This window comes from Callionymus lyra, chromosome 5 (assembly GCF_982586985.1).
Source record: "Callionymus lyra chromosome 5, fCalLyr1.hap1.1, whole genome shotgun sequence".
NCBI classification, from domain to species: domain Eukaryota; kingdom Metazoa; phylum Chordata; class Actinopteri; order Syngnathiformes; family Callionymidae; genus Callionymus; species Callionymus lyra.
In genome coordinates, this window is record NC_141822.1 from 12,554,914 (window position 1) to 12,580,107 (window position 25,194).

The 25,194-nt window shown below is 40.8% G+C and overlaps 1 protein-coding gene across 3 annotated transcripts in view; it reads right to left on the bottom strand.

Annotated features, from left to right (window-relative positions):
- LOC148079428 (tenascin-like) overlaps nt 1-25,194 on the bottom strand; it is a 47,385-nt gene that overhangs the window by 15,503 nt on the left and 6,688 nt on the right. For 2 of the 3 annotated variants that reach the window (XM_087790988.1, XM_087790987.1), the window contains exons 2-14: nt 23,531-23,636; nt 14,450-14,968; nt 10,027-11,334; nt 9,692-9,955; nt 8,454-8,569; nt 8,027-8,180; nt 5,511-5,690; nt 4,712-4,801; nt 4,453-4,638; nt 4,304-4,393; nt 2,903-3,166; nt 2,327-2,719; nt 1,147-1,539 (exon numbers count right to left, since the gene is read on the bottom strand). In XM_087790988.1, coding sequence (XP_087647114.1) covers nt 1,147-1,539; nt 2,327-2,719; nt 2,903-3,166; nt 4,304-4,393; nt 4,453-4,638; nt 4,712-4,801; nt 5,511-5,690; nt 8,027-8,180; nt 8,454-8,569; nt 9,692-9,955; nt 10,027-11,334; nt 14,450-14,921 — 3,910 coding nt within the window. In that variant the 5' untranslated portion in view covers nt 14,922-14,968; nt 23,531-23,636. The remainder of the gene's footprint in view (nt 1-1,146; nt 1,540-2,326; nt 2,720-2,902; nt 3,167-4,303; nt 4,394-4,452; nt 4,639-4,711; nt 4,802-5,510; nt 5,691-8,026; nt 8,181-8,453; nt 8,570-9,691; nt 9,956-10,026; nt 11,335-14,449; nt 14,969-23,530; nt 23,637-25,194) is intronic. The other variant, XM_087790989.1, reaches the window with a different exon arrangement.

Genomic DNA, 25,194 nt, shown 5'->3' on the forward strand with positions numbered 1-25,194 from the left:
CAGAGTAATACAAAGAAGCCTTGTGGATTGATACTACAGAGACTTGCAAAACAATACTAAGAATCCCGGCAGAGTAATACTACAAAGCCTCATGGAGTAATACTAAGAAGTCTTGTGGAGTGATACTACAATACTAAGAATTCCGGCAGAGTAATACTACAAAGCCTCATGGAGTAATACTAAGAAGTCTTGTGGACTGAAAGTACAATACCAAGAATCCTCGCAGAGAAATACTACAAAGCCTCATGGAGTAATACAAAGAAGTCTTGTGAAGTGATACTACAATACTAAGAATCCTTGCAGAGAAATACTACAAAGCCTCATGGAGTAATACAAAGAAGTCTTGTGGAGGGATACTACAATACTAAGAATCCTCGCAGAGTAATACTTCAAAGCCTCATGGAGTAATACAAAGAAGTCTTGTGGAGTGATACTACAATACTAAGAATCCTTGCAGAGAAATACTACAAAGCCTCATGGAGTAATACAAAGAAGTCTTGTGGAGGGATACTACAATACTAAGAATCCTCACAGAGTAATACAAAGAAGTCTTGCAAAGTAATACTTCAGAGATTCGCGGAGGAATACTAGGAAGCCTAAAGGAGTAATACAACAAAGCCTCGCAGAGTAATACTGCAGAGCCTCGAAGAGTAATACTAACGAAGTAGTCGTGCGGCTCCGTAGCTTAACAAACTAATCCTCAGATATTTTGACAGATTTTTCAGAGGCAAGTACCAAATAAAATACGTTCAATGTCAGTAAGTACAACCAGAATAAGTACATTGTTTTTAAAATAGCAAGTGATGCGGTATAAAACATTTTGGAGCTAAATTTAAGGGATGAAGAAGTGAAAAGATCCTAGCGTAACAAATAAGAGAATGGAGGTGGACAGTCGGATCCATGCAGCGGTTTTAGATCAGAGAGAAAGAGCTGAGCTAAAAGACAAATGCTCCTCCAAGAGATGACAATAGTATGCTCAGACATCTTGTTTAATGTCTCTTGACTGCCTCCCTAGCAAAGTGTCCATATGAGAGCATGTCACAGGGCAGATCCTCTAAAACACAGTTAAACTACAGCTCAAATGTGTTTTTACATCTTGAGAATTCAGATGAAAGGAAAGGTCATCAGATAGAGGCGCACAAGTACCTGTTGTAAAAACACCTCTGAGGGGTGAAGACCTCCGCCCCTCCACCTCAAGTCCACGTACCAACACCTTAAACTTTGTGGAGGACGACAGACCGCTCAATTGAGTTTTCCTCACACTTCCTGGTACAGTGGTCACAGGAAACGCTGTCCCCCCGAGAGGAGGAATGACCTCAACCAGGAAGTGGTCGAACATGTGGTGCGGTGCTGACCACTGCAGAGTGGCGCCTGTGGAGGTGACATTAGTGATCTGGAGGTTTGACAGAAGGTTAAAATCGAAGCTCTCTGGCCCGATACCAGAACTCCAGCTCTCCTCCAGGTCCACTAAAGGGGCGTCAGTGTTTAGAGGAAGTGACGTCGTAGGAGCTCCAGTGACCTGTGACCTTGACCTGGCTGCTGCAGGGGATAGAAAAGGTTAAAAAATTCTTGCAATAAAAAAATAATCGAAAGAGTCACATGGTCTTCAGCTGAAAGAAGATTGGAGAGGAAATGTCTGAAGGTGGCCGAGTCATAGCCGAGTTGTTCCGAAGTCATAGCCAGCAAACAGACACCAGTTATGGCTGCGTTGCAAAGAATAAACACTAGCAAAGCGGCGTCAAACACTATTCAGGCTAGCCGGCAACAGAGCTCCAGAGTTTTGGAGAAATAAATGTGCGTGAAAGTAAGTAATTCAAGCAAAGGCATCTGGAAAGAAAGCATGTTGTTCCAGATTCAATTTCTGACCAAGGACAGTTGTCTTGCCAAGGAACTTAGCTAGTTAGCTGCTAACATAAACAGTGAGTTACTTAGCTTAGCTGTTTACGTAAACAAAGAGGATTTCATTAACCTTAGCGTGCGCATGTTGTCTCTTTGTTGTAACGTTAAAGCAGCAATGTTAGTTTGAATATAATGTGATTATATAAATGTTTTCCAACACAATTAAAAAAAATAATCAGTGACAGGTAAAAGGTTTGTGGCAGACCCTGAACATGCTAGGAAGCCGAGATAGCTGACTCAGCACGAGCGAGTGAAGATGAAGCCAGTGTGGGAAAGAGGAATTAGTTGTTCTTCAGTTTGTCCAAATCTTATTTCCATGCTGTAGTTTCATGTACATTATTGCTGTTCGTTTACCAACGGCAGCGAATTAGAATCATGCTAATCCAGGGTTAGCAATGCTAACAGAAGCGCGACGAAGGTCTTCTACCTGTGACTGCAACTCCTTCCAGCAGTGCAGTCCTCTGTCCACCGAGCAGTCCAAAGAGCTTCAGCTCATATTCTGTCGAAGGCTCGAGGCCTCGGATTCCATAACCAGTGGCATCTCCGGGTAGCTTCACTTCTCTGGCGTCCCATAATTGCTGTGAAACTCTGTATTCGAGCGCCAAACTGTCATGGAGATCACCGGGCTTCAGTGTCCACGAGAGGTCAAAGCCACTGGGCGAGACGTCGGAGACCGTCAGCTCTCCGAGCTTTGCCTCCGGCCGCGTCTTGGAGAGCTGGGACTCGTCAAAGTTCACGAAGCTAATGACATTGTCCTCTGGCTGTGGAGTAGTCGTGGTTTCGGGCTTTTCCGAACCTGACACATAGAGGGTGAAAGAAGCTACAAGACAGAAAGAGAATTTCACTTTTTATGTCCCAAGAGAACCAGTTGAAAGGATGTCCATGACCCACACCAGAATCTAGTACAACTGAGGGTCCAAACATGAGGACAAAGTTGGTCCAGGATTTTCCTGAACTTTTCATCACAACAGCCACAACAAGACCTCAAAAGAAAGCTACTCACTAGTGAAGGCCTGCAGGGTGATGGTCCGGCTCCTTTTGTGACCACGTTCTGTGGTCAGGCTGAGGGTGTAGCCGGTTCCAGGCGTCAGGTCGGACAGCATGTGTGAGGTCTCCGTGGCCGGCACCACCACCTCGTCCACCTGGCCGTCGCTGGAGACGTAAACCAGTCGGTATCCTGTGCTCTTGGCTTCTGGTTTCTTCCAGGACAGGGTCAGCGTCGTCTCGGAAGACTCCACTTTCTTAAAATCTCCGGGAGGATCCAGTTCTGAGGGGAGAACCAGGATAAGTGGCCGAGATATACAGATTAATGATGTCTTCAATTGTAGAGTGTGTGACTGGAAAAAGGCGTTTTGGGGAAGCCAAACGGATGAAAATGTAAAAATATAGTCCATGTTCCAAAAAAAAAAAGTAAGGAGCTGCTACACATAATTCAAGTTCACTGAAAACTAAGTATTCACTTCACTCAGCTTCACACATTAGGTCACAGTAGTATCTCGGTCTGATAGCATATAACTAAAAAAGTGACAGTTTTTAAGTCTTATACATTAATTTAATGGCTTTTTTTTTGCTAACAACTAAGACCTCAATAAACTCAAAACCTGATATCACAAAATGATAAAATAGATATAAATTAGATTCCTTGTAACAAAAATGGTTATTTTAAAACGGATTAGTCCATATGATGCAAGGAAAATGACATTTAAAAAAATGAGTTGAGATTATTGACAGAAATATATGGAAGTATATCAGTGTCGCCAGAATATCGAATGGCTGAGTTTGACAATTAAATTTTATTTTTTAATTGAAATCTTGCCATTTTTTAAGCACTATATTATTTAATAAATTGAATTCAATTATGTAGGTATACTTTGTTAGATTTTCTAAACATTTAAATTATCACATTTAAACATTCTTAAAGTTCGATATTGTAATTCCAAATATACAAAACTGGATTTTGGAAAAAAAAAAAAAAATTGAATCGTACTCTTTTAAATTGAATATAAAAAATGTTGGTATGATCGTGGTGGCTACGAATAAACAAATATTTAATATAAAAAAAAGTATATTTTAATTATTGGAATTAGAATATCAAACAATGTGTTAAAATAAATACATAAATTAAGAAAATATAAACAATTTAAAATGTAATTATTTTAAAAAAATCAGAGCCTCAAAACACAACATTAAATAAACAATAATAATAATTTAAAAAAAGCTTTGACATAAGGTGAAAGATTTAAAGAGAGTGTAGTAAGCTTTAACATTTTAAATGTAAAATTCAACAGTATAATATTTTAATGTAGTTCCAAAGAGAAAAATAGAAAAGAGTTGATTAAAGGAGTGTCTTGCTGAGATATATATATATATATATTATATTATATATAGATAGTGAGTGACTGACCTGTGGCGACGTTGGTCGTTGCTGGGAGACTCTCTCGCTCGTCCTTCACCGCCGTGACTCCGATCCCGTACTCCGTGCCGGGTCTTAGCCCTGAAACAGTCACTGGTATCAGAGAGAGATCCTGGTCCAGGTCGTGTGTGGACTCTCACCCTTGATGGTGGCCTCGGTGACGTCCCCTGGTCCTCGAGGGAAGACCTCCTCGCCGTGAGCGGCCCCGGAGATGGGACTGTACTTGACTCGGTAGCTGCTGACGTTGGCGCGACTGTTGGTCCAGACCAGAGCGATGCTGGTGTCGCTCTGAGCCGGAGCCTGCAGGTGTTCTGGGGCGTCCAGGTCTGACAGGGACAGGTGAGTTTGATGAGTGGTCAAGAGTGAGGGGAACACCAGGAGAGTTTGTGTGGACCAGACCTGTGGTGAAGGAGGTGCTGACGCTGTGGCTGCTGATGTTTCCTCGCTCTGACGTCAGCGTCACGTTGTAGTACGTGTCGGGCTTCAGACCTACGGAGGAATATCATCAGAAGATTGAGAGAGGCTTGGAGTCAACATATGAAATTGTTGACATTTACAATTGTTTAATTGGAATGTTGTTTTCTTTTTTAAAACATTTCTAAAAATTATTTAATTCTGTTTGTATATTTAAAGTTTTTTTTCTTTCTTTAAATAATTGAATTTAACAACCTGAATATTTTCAAAACATCCTTGTTTCACATGGAGTCTTATTCCAATGACAAGAAATAAATAAATCAGAATTTAATATTTCAAGGTCAATATAATAATGTGGGTATGATAATAGATCCACCAGACAATACATTTTTAGATTAAAATTAGAATATCAAATCCTTTGTGTGAAACAAAAACGAATTCAGTTTGAAATCATTTAAAATTGTTGATTAAAACTTTTTCAACATTTAAATAAACAATTTACTAAATTCAAATGATTCCAAAAGATTAATTAATTAATCAATTAAAAACATCCAACAATTAAACAAAATAATCATTCGAAATTTGAAATGTTAAATTCAACCATTTAAAAATAAAATTATTGAATACAATTACTCATGTAATATACTATAAATAAAATATTCAACATTTCTTTTTATTAATTTAAGAAATCTTATTTAAAAAACAATGTTCAAAATTTCAACATTTGAAATGTTAAATGAAACAGTTCAATATGCTGGTGGCACTGATCTTTCTCCACACAGACCTGCGATGTTGAGCTGCTTGTCAGGAGGGAAGACGTTGACGAGGACGTCAGCTGTCGGGTCAGAACCAGGAGCAAACGACACAGAGACCTTGTCCAGCGGCGCCAGCGACTGAGACCAGCTGAGCAGAGCCGATGAGTCGGTGACGTGTTTCACCTCCACCTGCCGAGGAGCATCGATCTCTGGGCAGAGAAGAAGAGATGAATGAGAGATGTTGACCAGGTGGACGAGTCGTTGGCTTTTGTTCGTGAGTAAGGTGAGTCATTCAGGAGAGACTCAAAGTAGAATCACTTTTCTCCTCCAAAAGGAGAAAAGTCAGTTGAGGTGGCTCTAGGACCTCTTTACCGGAGGGCTCAGGGTGTCCAACAGGGAGGAGACCTGGCTGCCCCAACGAACTGACCTCAGACAAGCTTTAGAAGAAGCATGGATTGATGGATGGATACAGAACACTAGGAGTAATGTTGAGAAAACACTTGGCACTTAAAATAAAGTGAACATTTAGTGGATATGGTGTTTTTATAATGCATTGAATTCTTATTTTTAACGATTAAATTCAATCATTTCTATATTGTATTTTTTTTTTAAATCATTTAATTTAAAAGAAAATCCAATAATACATTTTTTTTTTTTTTTTCTAAATTTGTTTAAGCCTTTTAAATAAATAAACAAAATGTTGGTATACACCAGACAATACCAAAAGAGTACCGAGCTACTTGATTTAACATTCAGCCAATCATGTTGGAACTATTATTCAAACAAATTTTCTATTGAATTCAGAATTGTAATTTATGTATTGTATTGAATTGTAATATGTATTTTTAAATTATTGGAATTCTGTGTTGCGTGGGTTTACTCCGGGCACTCCGGTTTCCTCCCACAATTAAAAAACATACAGAGGTTGTTTGAGAACTTGGGAAAATTGTCCATAGGTATGAGTGTGTGTGTGAATGGTTGTGTGTCTTTGTCTGCGACAGACTGGCGTCCTGTCCAGTGTGTCCCCTGCCTCTCGCCCTATGATACTGGGATAGGCTCCAGTCTCCCCGGTAAGGGATAAAGTGGTACAAAATGAATGAATGAATGCATATCATCAAAAAAAACCTCTATCTTAAAAAGGAAATATTTCTAAATTCAACTAATTATATTAAATTATATATAAAAAAGAAAAGGCTTTAAAACAACAACCACATTCCAATTATATTAACAAAGTCGATGTGTAATAAACATTATTCATTTTTAAATATTTAATTGACATTAAAAAGCAATAGTTCAACCATTCAATATAGGAGTTATTAAACTGAATTAAAAAAAATGATTTAAAGCTTGAAAAAACAACAACATTTCAACAGACGTTCACATGAGGACACATGAAGACCCTCGTAGACCGGACCTGCACCGTTGGTTATTCCTCTGAGTAGCTGAGTCAACACGTGACATCAGAAACATCAACGCAAACTCAACGACTTTTCCAGACTTTGAGTTTGACGGCGAAGCAGCTGGAGAAGTTTTCACCAAAAGCTCAAACTCATTTTGGAGCAGAACCCAGTCAGCGGGAGAGAGTTTGTGGAATTTCCTCTCAGGGACGTTTACGATTCCCGAATTCCCCCTTTTCTCATCCATACTCCATCGAAAGACTCAACAACCTTCTGCAGCTCGACTTTTGAAAAGTGGAAAATGATGTTAAGAATATCCTGAAGATGATTTTTAATCTATAAATTCTAGTTCATTCTTCAAGCACTGATCCGGGCCGACTCTGGGTCGACACTGAGCAGCCAAAACATTATTAGTTCCTATAAAAGAAGCAACAAATGGTCGGAAAATTGGAGAAAATAGCAGAAAACTTCCAGTAACAGTACTGTAGCCGGGAGCATGGATGAGACTGTTAAGAATTATTTTACTATTTCAGAAGAAGTTTATGAGATGAATAAAAAAAAAAAACATTCTCTAGTTAAAAAACATCAATAAATATATATGGCTATAAGCAAAAATATAATGATTATACGGTCATATAATATGACCATAATAATGAAATAAAATGAAAAGATTTGTTTTTATTGTTAGCTTTTTAACCCTTGTGTTATCTCTGGGGGGCCACCAGGTCACCTTGACCCAGAGATAACACAAACAGGGAAAAATTAAAGTTTAAAAAAAATATGGTACTTTTTTTTTTACAAATTTGAAGAAATAAAACCCCCCAAAAAACAGACAATTCAAACTAGAAAAATACAAGGTTAGGATGAATATGTTTAAACAAAAATACATAGTTCAGGATAAAGACGGTAAAATAATTGACTCAGATTTAAAAAAGTTAAACCTGACAGATTAAAATAAAGTTCACAAACTGCAGAAGATCTGGATGATGTGGGGAAAAACCTGCCACAATATACAATAATAAATGTTCCGAGTTTCTCTGAAGCAGCATTTGAGCATATCTGAAGGTTGTTTTGGATTTAATTTGTTGCAATAGAGATTAAAACTAAGATTGGAAACATGTACCAGAGAACGTTGATAAAAGACTCACTGGTGGTGACTGTGAGGGACTGTGCAGCTCCTCTGGTTTGGTTCTTCAACACGTTGAGGGACACGTGGTACTCCTGCCCCGGTCCAAGACCAGACTGGATGAACCGGTTCAGAGAGGATGGAAGTCTGTTGAGCACGGCGCCGTTTTCTTCTTTCTGGAAAGGAAGCAAAGATAAAAGACAATGTCAAACAAACAACAAATCAATAATAATAAGAATCTTCTCTTAGTCGTAGCATCTTTAACGGTGTTGAGAGCTGACCTTGGTCGTGATAGATGTTAAAACCCTCCAAACCTTTCAACAACAATCTTTAAACATGTTGAAACACTATTAAAACATGTCGCGCGACCAGTAAAGCCAATAACATCTGTTCTCTCATCCTAAACTATGGCTTCAACATGTGCGGAAAAATCAGGATCAACAACTCACCGTGTTGCGGAAAACTATCTCCCAACCGTCGAAGGGAAAGTCCAGTGGATCCCAGACCACCTCCACAGACGTGTCGCTGACAGATTTGAACCCTAAACCTTCAGGCTGTGGAAGGACTGACGGGAAAAAAACACAGGTTTTAATTAAACAATGTGTTGCTGTTGGCTAATGAAAGGTGATCATGCTAATAAAATCATGCTAATAAAATCATGCTAATTCAAAATGTTCCCTGAAACCACAACAGCAAAAGCTGCGCAACATCAGTGGCTACTTTCTTCATATGTGTTATAGCAGTGGTCCAGGTCTTTTTGCACCGCAGACCGGTTTAATGTCAGCATTATTTTGACGGACCGGCCTACACATAAAATAAAAAGGCCTTTTGATACATTAAAAAAAACAACTCAATATAACGCTGAGTCAGCAAGAGCCCTGGGATGACTTCTCCACAACAAGATGATCCAACATAGATTTTGTGTTGAACTATTTTGATTAAACTTGAATGAAATAGTATCTTGACATGTTAAGAGTCAAAGGCTTTGACTTTGACTTTTTTTTCTCCAAAATAAAACATCTTTAATAACAATTATAATCAATACAACTTAAATTAAATAATAATAATTCAAGGGTTTATCAAAATATGACATTACAAAACAAAATGTTGTCGACCTCACGTGTTCAGAGTAGTTACAGTGGTCCCTCGTTCATAGCCAAGTTATGTTCTGAAGTCCTCAAGCATTCAATGAAAGTAGTGAGTGTTTAATTATTTAGTTTAAATGAACATAATTTATTTGAATTGAATTTGCGAACTCTAAATTGTATACGAGGTGCCATCCTTCTCAAAGACCCTCTTAGTAACAGTGATCTGAACAGCTCACATAATGCTTTGCCGCCCAATTAGAGCTGTCGATCACGACATAGCAACATAGACATATAATTCAACTACAGTATTGTAGCGACCAATCAAATGTCGCCACAAAGATTAGTGTGTAGAAAGGCATCATGGGAGTTCACTGTTTTAACCAGCGGAAACGCGGAAGTTGAATCGCCACAGGGTGAGGGACCTCAGCTATTTGAATTAAAAAATGTATTTGCAGTTTGTGTTGATGAACATTGTTGTGGTAGGTGGTCACAGGTATCTACATAAACCAGGTTGTGTACTACTTTTTGAACAACTTAAATAAAGAACTAATGAACCTTTCAATCGACAAAACTATTTTAAAAGCAACAGACCGACATACCAGTCGTGAAGCTGGCGCTGACGGGAACGCTTTCCCTTTCGTTGAGGACGGCGTAGACCTTGATCTGGTACTCCACTCCGGGCTCCAGATCCTTGATGGTGGTGGCCGTCTGGTCTCCACGGATGGTGAACTTCTCCAGGAGGTGGTCGCTGCCCGTCGGCACGAACGACACCAGATATTCCGTCACCAGCATCTGGTTGTTCCAGCGAAGGTCCGCGGAGTCCGTCGTCACCTCCTCGACGACCAGCTCCGTCGGAGGAGAGACTGGATAAAGACGGCGCCGTTTTCAGTAGCAGAAGTTGAAGTTGCAAATTTAACTTTTTTTTCCTTCCTACCTTCTGAGCAGTCCTCGCCGATGTATCCTTCGTCGCAGACGCAGCCGCCATCGACACACTGACCTCTGTCCTGGCAGCTGTTGACGCAGCTCAGCTCGGCACAGCTTTCCCCCCGATATCCCACCTGACAAGCGCAGCGTCCCTTGATGCAGCGCCCCCTGCTGTTACAATTTTCCGGGCAGGCGAGCACGGAGCAGTCGTCGCCTGCGTAGCCTTCCTGGCAGACGCACGCCCCCTCGACGCAGTGCCCTCGAGCCAAGCAGTCGTTGAGACACGCCCTCTGGCCGCAGTCTTCGCCCACGAAGCCCTCGTCGCAGATGCACTGACCGTCCACGCAGCGCCCCCGGTGGAGGCAGCCGTTGGGGCAGCTCAGCTGACCGCAGTCGCCGCCCTGGAAGCCGGCGTGACACCGGCATCGCCCGTCGACGCACTCGCCTCGGCCGCTGCAGCCGGACGGACACGTCCTGACGCTGCAGTCCTCGCCGGCGAAGCCCTCCTCGCACACGCACTGTCCGTTCACGCACTGACCCCGGAGGAGGCAGTCACCGGGGCAGGAGAGCTCGGAGCAGTCGTCGCCGTTGAAGCCCACGTCGCAGGAACACCGTCCGTTGATGCACTGCCCCCTGCTGTTGCAGTTGTTGACGCACGCCAGCTGGCTGCAGTCCTCGCCCTGGTAGCCGTGGTCGCAGACGCACATCCCGTTGAGGCAGGCGCCGCGGCCGTTGCAGTCCTTGAGGCAGGTGAGCACGGAGCAGTCGTCGCCGCCGAACCCGGCGATGCAGGCGCACCGGCCCTCCACGCAGAACCCGTTGCCCTGGCAGTCGTCCGGGCAGGTCCGCTCGCCGCAGCCCTCGCCCTTGAACCCGGCGTCGCAGTGGCACGTCCCGTTGACGCAGCGCCCGCGACGGTGGCAGTCTTTAAGACAGGCCAGATCGGAGCAGTCTTTGCCGGTCCAGGGTCGGGCGCACTGGCAGACGCCGTCCCTGCAGCGCCCACGACCTTGGCAGTCGTTGAGGCATTTGGTCCGAGAACAGTCGTCTCCGAGGAAACCGTCCGAGCAGACGCACACGCCTCCCACGCACTGACCGTTCGCCCCGCAGTCCGGGGCGCACTCGTCCCGGCTGCAGTCGTCTCCGGAGAAACCCTTGTCGCACTCACATTTTCCGTCCAGGCAGCGACCGCGGCCCTGGCAGTCGCCGGGACACGGCGGCTCGGTGCAGTTGGCGCCCGTCCAGCCCTCGTCGCAGAGGCACGTTTCAGCGCTGAAGTTTCCATGACCGTTGCAGAAAGGCTTGGTTCCCACGTCACCTGGACACATGGAAAAGTGATCGTCAACCCAAAAAAGTTTCTTCTGGAATTGTTATCTGAGGTTTAATGTTTCTATTTGTGCAAGTCTCCCTGAGGGTCTGTCCAACAATGAAACCTTCTCTTTCTCACTCCCACAAAAGCCCCCAACACAGTTCTTTCCATCACCAGAAGTTCACAGAAATCAAGTCCATTCTTTCCTGAGTGGGAAAAGTCAAACAGATTTTAGGATATTTCGTGTGGACGGCATAACGACCGGTCGGGCCTCACACACTTCTCAGGAAAATGAAAGGCTTCGATGGCTTCTGTCGATCCTGCTTTAGAGTTTGTGACTCTGGATTTAGACGGTTTTAATTAAAAACTGCTATATTTACTTCACTTCAGGTTCAAATATTTTGACTTTAAAAGACAGCTATGCATTTAAACAAACACTCTGCTTTTAAGAAGATTTTCATGTTGATTCTACTCTTTCATGACTACAATTCTACAGTTTATTTAGATTCCATGGCTTTAGAATTGTTCAAAAGTGCTGAGTGAGTCAGTATTTTGATCCCCAAGATGGGTTTTCGACAAAACTGTGACTGTTTAATGAGTGCTTTCAATATAGTGATAAAACTAATGCTATTATTACATCATTATCTGTAATTAATTAATCTATTTAATAACTGAGAAAAACACTCAACTTGAGTGATTTTTATTTAAATTGATGAACATACAATAAGTATTATTATAAAAGATAAAATTTGTCTTCTCATAAAGAAATTAATTGTTTAGAACAGACTTGAACAAATGCATTTCTTGTTAGTTACATTCTTCTGTACTTTATTCCCACGTGCTGCTGCAACCTTTAGTTTCCACCAGCGTGGCTGAATATTTCTGTGTTCTTGTGTCTAAATGTCAAATGTCAAATATGGCGTGGGGGCTAAATCTGGCCAGCAAACTAATTTTACATGGCCCGCCGCAGGATGTGCAAAAAAACAACGTATGTTTATGTTGATATTGTGACCTAGAAAGATGACAGTGTTTAAGATAAAATAGGGAACAGATATTATTAATGTCAATTGAATTAAGAAAACAACAAAACACCAGGGGCTTCATTACAGAGAAGTTCTTGCATCTTCTAATAAATACAGTTGGACACTCTAATCCAGAAAATGGAGTACGAACAAAATTATTCAGATGTATGAATCTGCGCGTACACACAAATAAAAGCTATTTTTCTTTTGTACGTCCCAATAAACGTAGAATTAATCGCAGACTTGTTCGTCCCTTTCCACGCCGTCATTAACATATTTCAATGAACCAGAGTCTGTGATTTTTCTCTCCACGATCAGAAAAAAAGAATAAAAACATGAATTTTAACTTGATTAATAGTTTATATTCGTTCATTTAAACATTTCTGATCACATACTTACATTTAAATTAGTGCAGACGAGCTCTGGTGTAAATGTTTTAAATTCAGGGTTATTAATGCGAATACTTTATTTACACAGACGATCAAGGGCTTATTTGAAACATCTTAAATTGGAGTTTAACAATAATAAAACTGTAAATCACTAACAGAGAGCACTGAGTAGTGATGATGATGATGAAGATGGTCATTGTCTTAAATTCATATCAATGTGTGGCGCAGCTGAGCAACACACGCAAATTCTTATTACTTTTTTGAAATAAAAGCGTTTTGTTAGAAATCACAAATTAACAAATCCTGTGATGGTGTATTTATATTAGTGTGTTTTTCAAGAGGATGGCTCCGATCACGTGATCACATGAGATACATTTTAGCTGCTTTCATTCTGTAGCTTCACTTCACACTTCACAAGCTGATCATTTTGTTCGTTATATTATAAAAAACAAGTTCATATTTCCTTTTTTTTGTGCAGAAAGGCATCCTGGGACTTTAATTTTTTCTGAATAGCGTGAAATAGCGGATTCAAATATTCATTATAAATTATCGATGTTGTCTTAATAAATAAAGACCATCAGTTTGGTGAATGAGAACATATTAATAAGTTTGTGAATAATTGAATATCCACTCGTGAAATCACAAACACGTGTTAAGCTTTGGAACGATCTTCCTCTCTCTTTGCGTTTGATGGATCTACTGACTCCTTTAAGAAACATCTTAAGACATTTTTATTTGTTCAGGCTTTTCTTGATTTTCTGGAACTCCTGTTGTGTTATCAGTTTTATCTTGATCTTTAAAGTATATACTTTATTGAATATTGTTTTGATTGTTTAAGCGCTTTGTGACCCTGGTCTGGAAAAGCGCTATATAAATAAAAATTACTTACTTACTTACTTACTTAATTTTTGATCAATATTGATCGTTAATGTAACTCTGATGTGAACATCTATACTTGACTAGTGAGGCTGACATGCATCTGAGCTGCTGAGCCGTACGAACGCGACCTACAAACGTGTTGGGTATTCCAACCTTTTTACCGCTCTTTTCCTTATTGATACATATGGACTTTGACGTGGAAAAGTAGTTCCACGCGTTTTATTGAACATACGACCTCTTAGTACATGAGCCCCCCTCAGGTCTATATACAAGTGCTGTAAGTCATCAAATCAAAATACGTATTTTATCAAATATGTATTTGACGAAAACATTTCCACTTCAGGCTGTGAACGAACACTATTTTAACAACTAAGGCACAAAAAAGTGATTTTGGAAACCTTCAGATGAATTAGAGAATAAAAAAAAACAGTGAGAAAAGCTTAAATAATTTATAAATAGTTTTCAAAGTGATATATACACAGAATTCAAACCCTCTTTTCCCATGTAAATGGAAAGTATGATCATTGGTCAAATATTGAATCCTGTGCTGTGAGACAAGTATGTTGAAGTAGAGAATCATGGGGGCCAAATTCAGTCTCTAAAGTTATTTTATTTGGACCAGATGGTTCAAAACCAAAATAGATTACTGTTCATGTAGGTATGGTGACCTATAAAGATGCTAGGGTTTAAGATAAGATAAGACAGAATATGTGCATGACTCATTTTAGAACATACTCTATTCTTCCCCCATCAACCTCTCCTGTACTTGCACTGAAGGAAGAGGCAGGACCATGAAACTGGTTCACAAGGATTAAGTTTAGAACTTGAACCCACCTGATGTCGGCTCACCGCAGCAACCCACGCTACTCCGACGCTTCAGGGCCGAAACTTCTCCTTCTAAGACCTGCAGGCGCTGCAGGAGGTCCTTCAGCCCCGGCAGGTCCTCCACACATCCGCATGCTTTCCGAGGAATGTTGATGCGATGAGTGAAGACGATCTGGTCGTCCCCGTCCACCGTGTGCTCGGCGCTCTGGTACCCCGAGGACACGGGTGCGTCTTTGGGCGGGAGCTCCGAGCTCTCCGGGGCGTCCAGGTCCACGGAGCAGAGGGATCCGGCGGGTACGTTGATGTTGTAGACGTGGTTGAAGACCATCGGGCGAGCGGCGCCGGGAAGGGTCTGGTTCTGGTCTTTGAAGGGGCTCAGGGTCTGTCGTCTGTGGCGGACCAGCTTCTTCACGACGGCAGCGTGAGACGAGCAGAGGAGAGACGTGAGGAGGAAGCAGCTCAGGAGGCGTCTGGTACCCATGATGTGTCGGGTTCTACTGACACCAGGTCAGGTGAACGACGAGGGATCTGGAACACAAGTCAGTAGATGACACAGACTTCTACAAATACCTTATAACAGTAGTATTTCAGTATCTGTACTTTGTTCCTGTGAAAAGGCTACATCTTATTCAGCTTTTTCTCAACCATTTACCGCAAAATAATAATCAAGATCCGCTGTGAATCTTTTAGGACAAAAAGAGACAAGAGGAAGCCAGACTAAACTACTATCAATAACTAGATAACACAGTTATTTACATCAGGGGCCAACAAGGCTTTTTGCACCGCGGACCAGTTTATCAACCAGTAAATCTAAATTTCACAATTTTCTACTCACCCTCATGTTGACTAAGGGTTGGGATTATTTTCAGAGTAATCTGTTCCTTTTTAGATTTATAGACAAAAATGTTTGTTCATTTTAATGTCCCTTAGTTGACATGAGGGTGAGTTTAATTTTAATTTTGGGTGAACTATCACTTTACTTTACTTACTACTTACTGTATATTCTCGGACTGACCTTCAAATGAAAATGTTAAAAAAAAATCAGAATGAATTTTTGTTTGAGTAACTTGAGTTAAACAGGTGCCGTGATGAGTCAATAGTCATAGGCACATACAAAAAAAAATACCATACTCTCTCAAAATAAAACATCTTTCAGGCAGTAATGATCAATAGAAGAGAAATGGTTTAATTATTTTTTCTTTCTTTTCTGTGCGACCCAGTAATAAATGCCCTGCTCTGGAATACGTGGTTGCTCAGACATGCTTCAGTGGTTCTACACGTTTATTCTGAAAATCAAGACCCAACCACTTCCTTTCATGCATGTCCAACTGTGATGAAGCCACAAAATCAATCAATCATACAAATTGCCAAAGAGGAACCTAATGGAATCTTTCATTCAAACATTTACCACCTTTTCTCTGAGGAGTCCTGAAACCAGATATCTGGGACAAGAAACCACCGTGTTACACAATCTTGCTCATATGCTGCAAGAGAGGGTCATCCATAGCACACTGAGGCGGTTTATGAATCAATTAAAACGCTTAAAAAAACTTCCTATGGCTGTTTTCTGCACAGTATCAGGTCAGGTATGGCCAATCGCTAACCAAGTTGTTGGTCTTCTATACATTGTTGCCGGTCAAAACACAGGAGGGAAAATACTGGACATTTGGTTTCATAAAACACATACAATCAAACCACTCAAATAAAGAACCATTAATGTGAACATGGTAAAAAAAATTGTGTTGTTATTTTTCAACTTCCAGCAAAGACAAGTAATTTCAGTAAACAAGTCATTTAAATGCAATCACAACAACAATAAACAAGAACACCTGACGCTGAAAGATGAAGCACGTTTTAATACTCGGCTGTTTGCTCTCATTTGATTTGAAACCAAAATATGTCCAAACTTTAGCTTCAACCCTTGTGTCCATTCAGGGTCAAGGTGACCCAAAGCCTTCGGGTCACCCTAACCCCGAGATAATACAAAGGTTAAAAGTCGATTAAGAGTCAACTGTATCCTCTCGTCCTCAGCTGTATCTCGCGGGATTCCATCGTTTCTTTAGCTGCGGAGGACGTACTGACTGCTGCCATCTAGTGGCAGGAATTTTGATTGCAAGACAAAAATGAATTGTATTTCATGAATGTCATTGTAAATAAAAAAAAATTATTTCATTCTATAAATACTCCTTTAAAAGGCCTATAGTAATAAAAAAATTTGAAAGCAACAAAGCATAATATCATTATGGGGGGGTTTAATGGATAAAGTGCAGAATTTCATATGGTCTTCAGGGAGCAAACAGTGATGGCAACAAAAGCTCAAAGTTCTACAAAAGCCTTTCACATGGAGTGTTCAGATGACTTGAGACGTTGGGCAGACACTGACTGCAGTTCTCTGTGGAAACCACTTAAGGCCAAAATCTACTCTGCTGATCTCAAATATAGGTTTCTGGATACCTCAGTTGCAGGAGGATAATGGGAACAGGAAGTTTGTGGCTTCCTGCTCACATTGGCTGAAGGAAATGATGGAGACCATTACAGAGATGTAAACATCTGAACAACCTCTCCCTGACCAAACTGTCAGGATGATGTAAAGAAGTACACTGAGAAAGTGTTCACCAGGGCCGACTGGGATCCGTTCCAGCACCCTCCTGAGATCTTGGCCTGCTCTGGATGAGCTGAAGGAAGCCTTGGCTTCTCGCTCCGGAATCAGATATTATTAGAACATCATGCTTCTGTGCCTTTAACAGTTGGAAAACGAAACCTGGCTCGTCAATTCTTCTTTATTTCATCTCACTCCGCTGACTTCCCATTTGACCCGTGACCTCTCTTGTTGTCGTGCATCCCCTGGACGGCAACTTCCAGGATATGAAAGAAGGATCTGGTTTCACCAAGACTGGCACATCTGCTCTGCGCTGGAATAAATGTGGGTTGTAGCTGACGTAAATCTGTAAACTAGGTCATGCAGAAGTCTTAACAAGCCGCCGAGGTCGATAATTTGAGGTTTTGAGAGTTTGACTGCGGATTTTCAGCCAAGAGTCAGTTAATAGCACTTATGCAATCACTCTTTTAGGCAAACTGCTTCATTCTATAGAGTTATAATTAGGAGTGTTTATTGGCAAGAATCTGTATATACAATACTGGACGAACAAGGATACATTTGTAGTATTGTCGAGTACTTGACTATGGTGTTGCTAAATTTACAGACCACACTATTATTGACAAAGTCGTAACTGTTTTTATTTGTTTGGAAACCAAATTATGTCCAAACATCAGCAGTAAAAGCAGCTGGAGTCGACTGTATCCTCTCGCCCCGAGTCATCAGGGTCTTGCAAGATTTCAATGTAATTTAGCTGAGAAAGACGCAATAACAATTTCCCGAATAACAAATAACAAAACAACTTCCCGAAGGAGACCTCCTGAGGGATCAATAAAGTTCTACCTAACCAACCTATAACTACTGCTATCTAGTGGCCGGGAGTTTAATTGCAACAGAAATAACGGTAAAATGTTTGCTCGTTAATTGTAAAAAATGATTTTAGCTATAAATTATTTATAATGAAATGGTCTGGTTTACACCCCGAAAACAGGTATTTCTTTGTAGTAAAGTGAACGTCACTAGTATTATATCTTTATCAGATATCTCTTAAATTTAAAAAAAAGGTTTTTTTTTTAAAGTGCATAAAAAATATCAGAAGCTGTTATTTTTTCCAAAACAAAAGTGACATTGTTCTGTCAATATTATTTTGGGGTTCAATTGTGAGAGTGAGTTTGTGTGACTGAGGACTTTGTCAGGTGAACTCAGGTGAAGAGAGAGAGAGAGAGAGAGTGATGCTGGGAATCACTGATTCTGACTATGTTTAGATACATGTCGAAGGTTTGCATTTTAGTTGAAACTTTATTAGGGAGAATAAAACAAAAAAACAAACAAAATCTGTTAATCTGTCTAGTTATAACAGTTGATGATCAATGGTATTATCGTACAACAATGCGCTCTAAACTTTCATCACTGCTCTCTCCTCTTCTCACTCCCTCTCAGTGAACTTACCGATGCATCAGTGTAGGTTTATTTATGTAAAATGATTCTGAACTATTTGAAATATTTAAAACATTAAACTTTCACTCCTGGACTTGCACTTTTCACTTGTTGACCAGTACCTCTCAGTGAACTCAGTGAACTCTCAGAGCACTGCACCGGTGTGCTTTTAGTCGCCTTCATTTAAACAATCGGGACGATGTCAATGTTGACTCAAGCAGGTGAATCTACTCTGAGGTCACCAGTACAGGTGATGCCGTAATTACAGTAATATGAGTGCAAAAGCTTCGGTCCTTTTCTTTCACACTATTTTTTTAATGTTCTACTTAGAATAAACATTTTAAGGAGTTATTTTGTGCAGGTCAGACCAGTGACGGCAGCCACAAGATTGTCAATGAAGGGTTAAACCAACTTAATCCATGATGGGTTCTACAAATGATGGGTTCTGCTTTATTGATCCCCAAGATGTCAAAACCTAACACCACATCATCTGCAAACTGCATCTCAACTCTTAAAGAAATGAGTATTCATATCAAGTGTGGGGGGAAATCAGACTAGACAAGAACATTGGATGTCAAAATTGGAGACCAGTTGATCTCCTGGAGTTCAGTCCAACATAAAAGATCACATGCCAAAGTAATTAAAGGAAACCACAGACATGGGTCGCCAGAGGACACCACAGCCAGAGTTTTTTTTAGTGTGACATTGGCACATTACCATTGCTCAGGTTCTTCTCACGGAAAAACCAAGAAACTACCCCTGTCTGGAAATCTTGGATCTAATTCCAAACATCTGTTTTACTCTGAGGAATCGTCAGAGGAACCTTGCAGTTCGCTAATAATGTGCTTTAACAATGGAAAAACTGGATGGAATTTTTGGATTTTTCCTCACAAATTTACTGTAAAATGAGACAAATAAGTATCTGTCAGCATATTTAAAGACACAGTTGTGACACTTTAACCTTCCATTATAGATCAAAAGGTTTGATTGACAGGCTGAAAGGAAGTTGAACAATCGAGATGAAAGAAAGGATGAAACCTTTGTTTCAGGTCCTCATGAATGCAACTTAGGAAGTAGTCCAGTAACCCACAGAGAACAAATCTGTGATATTGTTCTTCTAAGAAGATGTTGACCACAGTGAGACGTGAAGTCCACCATCAACTTTTTGTCTGTAAGCTCAGCTCTTTGTTAGCATCATAAGGTAAAACAACATCTGGTACTTTAGACAAGACTTCATCTCAACCCTGGACCTGCAGGAGGCTTTGATTCAAGGAGCACGTATTTAGGAAAGTATTTGCCGCTCATGAATTTAAGGTTCCGGCTGAGATAGTTTCACCCTGACGTGGTCTACATCTGCAGCAGATGAGAAACCAAACCCGGAGATGATTGCAGAAGTTACAGTTGCCGACAGAACAATCGCACGAATCCGAGCAGCTTTTTAACAGAGCCGGTTAATGGACTGCGGTGGAAAGTCCATACAGTAAAGAGAAAGTAGAGATTCTATTTCAGACATGGAACACTTTTTCAAATAGAGCATGTAGAACTTGAACTTGTAGAACAATGGCCAATATAGTGTAGAGAATTGTTCCCCATCCCTACTATTGAACAGTTATGGGTGAAGAAGAGGTCTTCAGTTTTCAAGTTACATTCATCTGCTTCTCCCTCTATTTTTAATGTGTTCTTGAACTCTGAACTCTCCTGTGCCTTCCTTCACATCACTATCATCCAGGACCATCCAGCGCGAATGATGGGTTCCTTTGTTCCGGTATCATTGTATCTTCCAGTTTCCTTCTTTTGGGAAGAAAATTCTTTCTAATGACATGCAATTTCGAGCGACAAGGGGCTTCCGGTCACTCCCTGTAACGCCACTAAGAAACATCTTAAGACCCTATTATTCGTGAAGGCTTTTCCTTGATTTTCTGAGACACCTTTGTTTGTCTCTGTGTTGTTCTTGACGTTTTAACATATATTTAATTGGGTATTGTTTTGACTGTTTAAGCGCTTTGTGACCCTGGTCTGGAAAAGCGCTCAATATATATCAATTATTTACTTACTTACTTACTAATGGCCGCTAAGTTCCTTCTACATTCTTAAACGAGGAAGTTAAGACTGGACTTCATCTTGTTTTATCACAATTATCAACCAGTCCTCCCTTTATTATAACAGTGTCACATTTTGTTATATACATGAAGATTTACTCAATGTCACAACAACCTTTTGTACATATAGTTCAGAGAGCTTTGCTTCCTTAACTCACTTCTCTTGGTTCTCCCTCAACATGCAAACACAGATATGCACAATCATCATATTTATCTATCTAAGGCTGTGTGTGGCCCCCCATTCCTCCTCACCAGGTCCAGTGGTGTAGCTTTGTTTTGGTTATCCATACCAAGATCTCTGCCATCTACCCCAAGAGTCATTATGTTTTCATTCCTTGTTGCTCCGTCCAACCTCAACTGGCTACACTCATCCAGCACAAACAATAAAAGACGCCATTGTCTTTCTCTTGGTTTGGTTCTTTTGCCACATGTTCGAACAAACATTTTATTGCAAATCCCATTAGAAGGAGACATATGCAGGTATGAAAAAGGTTCTATTTATCATGTAAAATACTTGTAAAAAAAAATACAAGCAAGGAAGAACCATGAAGAAAAGGTCATAAACGTCTGTATTACTGCTAACATGTAGATCCCAGCAGGAGACATCTGGCTAACTTGACTCACGATTGTTGAAGTCGTCGTGCAAAGATACAGCTCCGGGACCATTCATTTCAAGACTTTACCACCGGTGACCGCTCAGGCAGGTGGTCATAATGCAATGAAGTTCAATGATATACGACTTTATATCTCCAGGGGTCTGGTTGCATCTGTTCTCTGACCATCTTACGACTCCAGGGTCCAGGATTTACCGTCCAAACCTGCCGACCCCCTCGACCCGCGGTCGTATATTTGCTGTAGCATCGACACCTAGAGATTAAAATCAGACCTACAACCCGACTGTCTGTCCGCACGCGAAACCCATCGGAGGCTCTTTAGATGGGTTCAGACAGAGGTCAAGCCCCAGAGGGGTTATCGATCTTTCAGGGACCCCATCATACACATCCAGTCGTCCTGAAAATTCATACGTTTCCAGTCGCTGTTGACTGAACGTTTTGTGTGGAAAATGAACCAGTCAAAAAGATATAAATGAGCAGTCGCTGGAGTCCATTTCTGCGGGTCGTGCGTCACAAACCAGACCAGAAACTGCGGCAGGACCCGGGTTTCAATTAAGTCGAACTAATGGAGCTAAATGGACCAAGTCCTCTGCCCACAAGACCACTTTAATCTTCATGATGGAAAAGCGATTGAGGCCGAAGCAGACAAGAGGAAAAGGGTTTAACGGTTTTCCCAAATGGACATTTTTACCGACGCCTTCATCTTCAAACGTTTATCTCCACTGGAGACGACACTCGCAGGGTCTGGTCAAGACACTCTAATGAAAATCTAACTGAGAAGCTGATTAAAAGACTTTAATGTACAATAACCCTTGAGGCAATGGTCTGCTTCTCTACGACTCAGTAGCAGCTCCCATCGAATAAAGCCAACAACTCTTTGTTGTCGTCCTCAAGAGCTTTAACCCTTTATTGACAATCCTGTTGTCTTCATTAAAACCGGATAAATTCATCTTAAATGACCATAACCTTCTGGTCTGTTAATCAAATCCATCCACAAAATAAACATTAATCTACTTTGTAAAAACCATCTGGGGGGCCACATAAAATGAATTGGGGGGCTGGACTTGGCCATGAGTTTAACACATGCGGATTAGATTCACATACACATAAAGTACTTCTCAGCAGAATCATAGCGATGAGTTCGCTGAGAGGGAGTGAGCTTAAAGTGTAGAGTGTAATGTTCGAAGGTTGCTCAGTGTCGTTGCTTTGTTGTATCATTGGTAATATGCTTTAGATTTTTTCCTCGGGTACTTGACAAGTTACAAGTACCACTTGTTGCTCAAAAAATAAACAATAGAAAAAAAAAAGGTTTCTAGTATCCATTTTTAAATGTCATTTTGTTATTTATTTCATCCTCTCTTGTCTTCATGCTGGAGGCCATACTTTCAGTTTTAATTCAGTTAAGACACACATTTGTTTGATGCCATGTCAAGTTTTAAACCAGTCTCACAAAGGTAAATCATAATTCATCGCATTAATGTCTCTCATTGAAAAGCATCATTTACTTAAGATCAGAATATGCGGAGGTCATTTCCACGGATCTCAACTGTGATTCCAAGATTCTTCTAGGCTGACTTTATGTTTGAGAATTTTTTTTAAATATAGTTATATTAATATTTTTCACGATAGCCTGTCGATATTCAACAGGACTGTGGAACAGGATGTGTATTTAAATGTTTCTTTTTTTTTTATCTAATATTTTTGAATCATAGTTCTTCTATTTCTATTTAAATAAAGTATGTTTAAAATACATGTATTTATTTTATTTTGTACAGTTATCATGCATTCAGGCATCTATAATTTTTTTGTTGAAATTTAAATTCAGACCGCTAGATGGCAGCGGTTTGCCTCCTCTGCAGCTAAAGAAACAATGAAATCCTGCAAAAATCCTGATGATGACTGAGGACGAGAGGATACAGCTTTTAAAGTTGATGTTTGAACATATTCTGGTTAAAGAAATAAAATGAAAGCAGTAAGGACTTCATCAAGAGTCATGTGGCCAATAAATTCAAAGTCAAGTACTCGACAATACTACGAATAAATATCCTTGTTACTAAAGTATTACAAACGTTGCTGTCCCTGTATCGTGATATGTATCGTATCGCCAGATCTTTGCCAAAACACACCCCCTAGTGAAGAAGCGAAAGTCTCACTGGTATAAAAGTTTTAACTCTAGAAGCTAATAGCGCCCCCTAGCGAGCAGGGGAGTATTTCCACCTGACATTAGCTTGTCCACGTTCCCACGTGTGATTCCACCACAAAAGACTGTCAACGGGAGGAGGACGGACACGAGAGGCACTGGTGTGAGCAGCACACACTCATGCAAAAGAATCAAGAGTCTCACCGGCTTCGTGACGACAACAGTCTCCTCCGGGTTTCACTCATTCACAAAGACGAGCGGCAGCGACGGCGGCAGCTGCTGATCCTGACTCACCGCTCGCCCCGGCTCACTGAGACACAGAGAGAGAGAGAGAGGGAGTGTGAGAGAGAGAAAGAGAGAGAGAGAGGAAGTGCATCAGAGGGAGTGTGTGTCAGGGTGTGTGTGTGTGTGTGAGCGAACGTCTACTGTAGTGTTCAACAGCCGACACCTCACTTCTGACTGGATGCTGCAGCACAGCCACGGTGACAGTGTGTTGTGTTGTCACTCTAAACCACATCTGCACACACTAGACAGCAACACACACTTCCACAAGAACACATCAACAAACACACACTTCCACAGTATCAACGCACACCTACGCAAAGGCACTTGTGCATGACCACAATTACACAACTATGTAACAGGATAAGAATGCAGACAAACAATAAACAAAAAGATGCATATTCTTCCACACACACACACACACACACTCTCATGTCAAAGTGTCACACACACAGAGACACAAACAAGCAATTTAGTTCAAGCACATCACACAAATCAAGTTGCAGACAAAAGAAACACAAATGTGTGCACACAAAAGGAAACTAAATCAAACACGTCAAACACAAACTCCCAGAATGGCATGCATGGGAAATACACACATCACACACGCACACACATAAAAGCTCACAGATGTGCATATGCACACAGGAACTCACACACACTGACATACACTCACACACAAATAACTGTTGTTGATTGTGTCAGTAAAAGTTGTAAATGTAATCATTTATATAACTTCTGTTCTATTGATTATTATTATTATTTCTTCCTGTGTTTTATTCCACTGCACGTTGCTTTGAATGCAGTACAATACACTGAGCTCCATCAGAGACAGGATAGCTTTCCAGGGTGTCCCATACTTGTAATTTTGGTCTAGTCAAGTTTGTTGAAACAACACAACATGTTTAAAAAGTCGTCGCGAGACAACGAGGATGTCTCCGCTGTGACCCAGACTGAACTCGAGTGTCCACCTTCGTCATCATCATCATCATCATCATCATCGTTGTCATGAGTGCGTAGACCTGCTCCACTGACCCAGGGTGTGTGAGGAACCGGAGAACTGGGTCAGTGCGTCTCAGCTGCATCGGGTCACGATCGAGTTTCTGTTGCGAACACGTCTGAACGGACCTCGCTGACGGCCGAGTGACTCACTGTTGAGGCACAAATGTTGGATCGCAGCAAGAGAGCAACATGATATTTTCACCCAAACAACCAAATATACAAACTATCATTCGAACGACAAGACAAGTGAACCCACATGAGCCCAGATTTGTACTCTTTGCAGAGAGAAACAAATCAAGAAGAATGAAACTCAGGCCACTGAGCAGCACATTGTAAGTAGAGGTGTAAGAAAGTATAGATCTATCCATCCATCCATCTATCTATGCAATATACAACTTAAAAAAACTTTTTTGTTGCATTTAAATCATATTTCATTTGCGTAATAGTTTACTATGAAAATCAATCGTGTATAAAAAATATTTTGATTGACAATTTTCATTTGTTTTTTTGTGTTGCTATTAGATGTTGGGCCACAAGATGGCAGCAGTCATTATGTCACCCGCAGCTAAAGGACCTATTAAAAC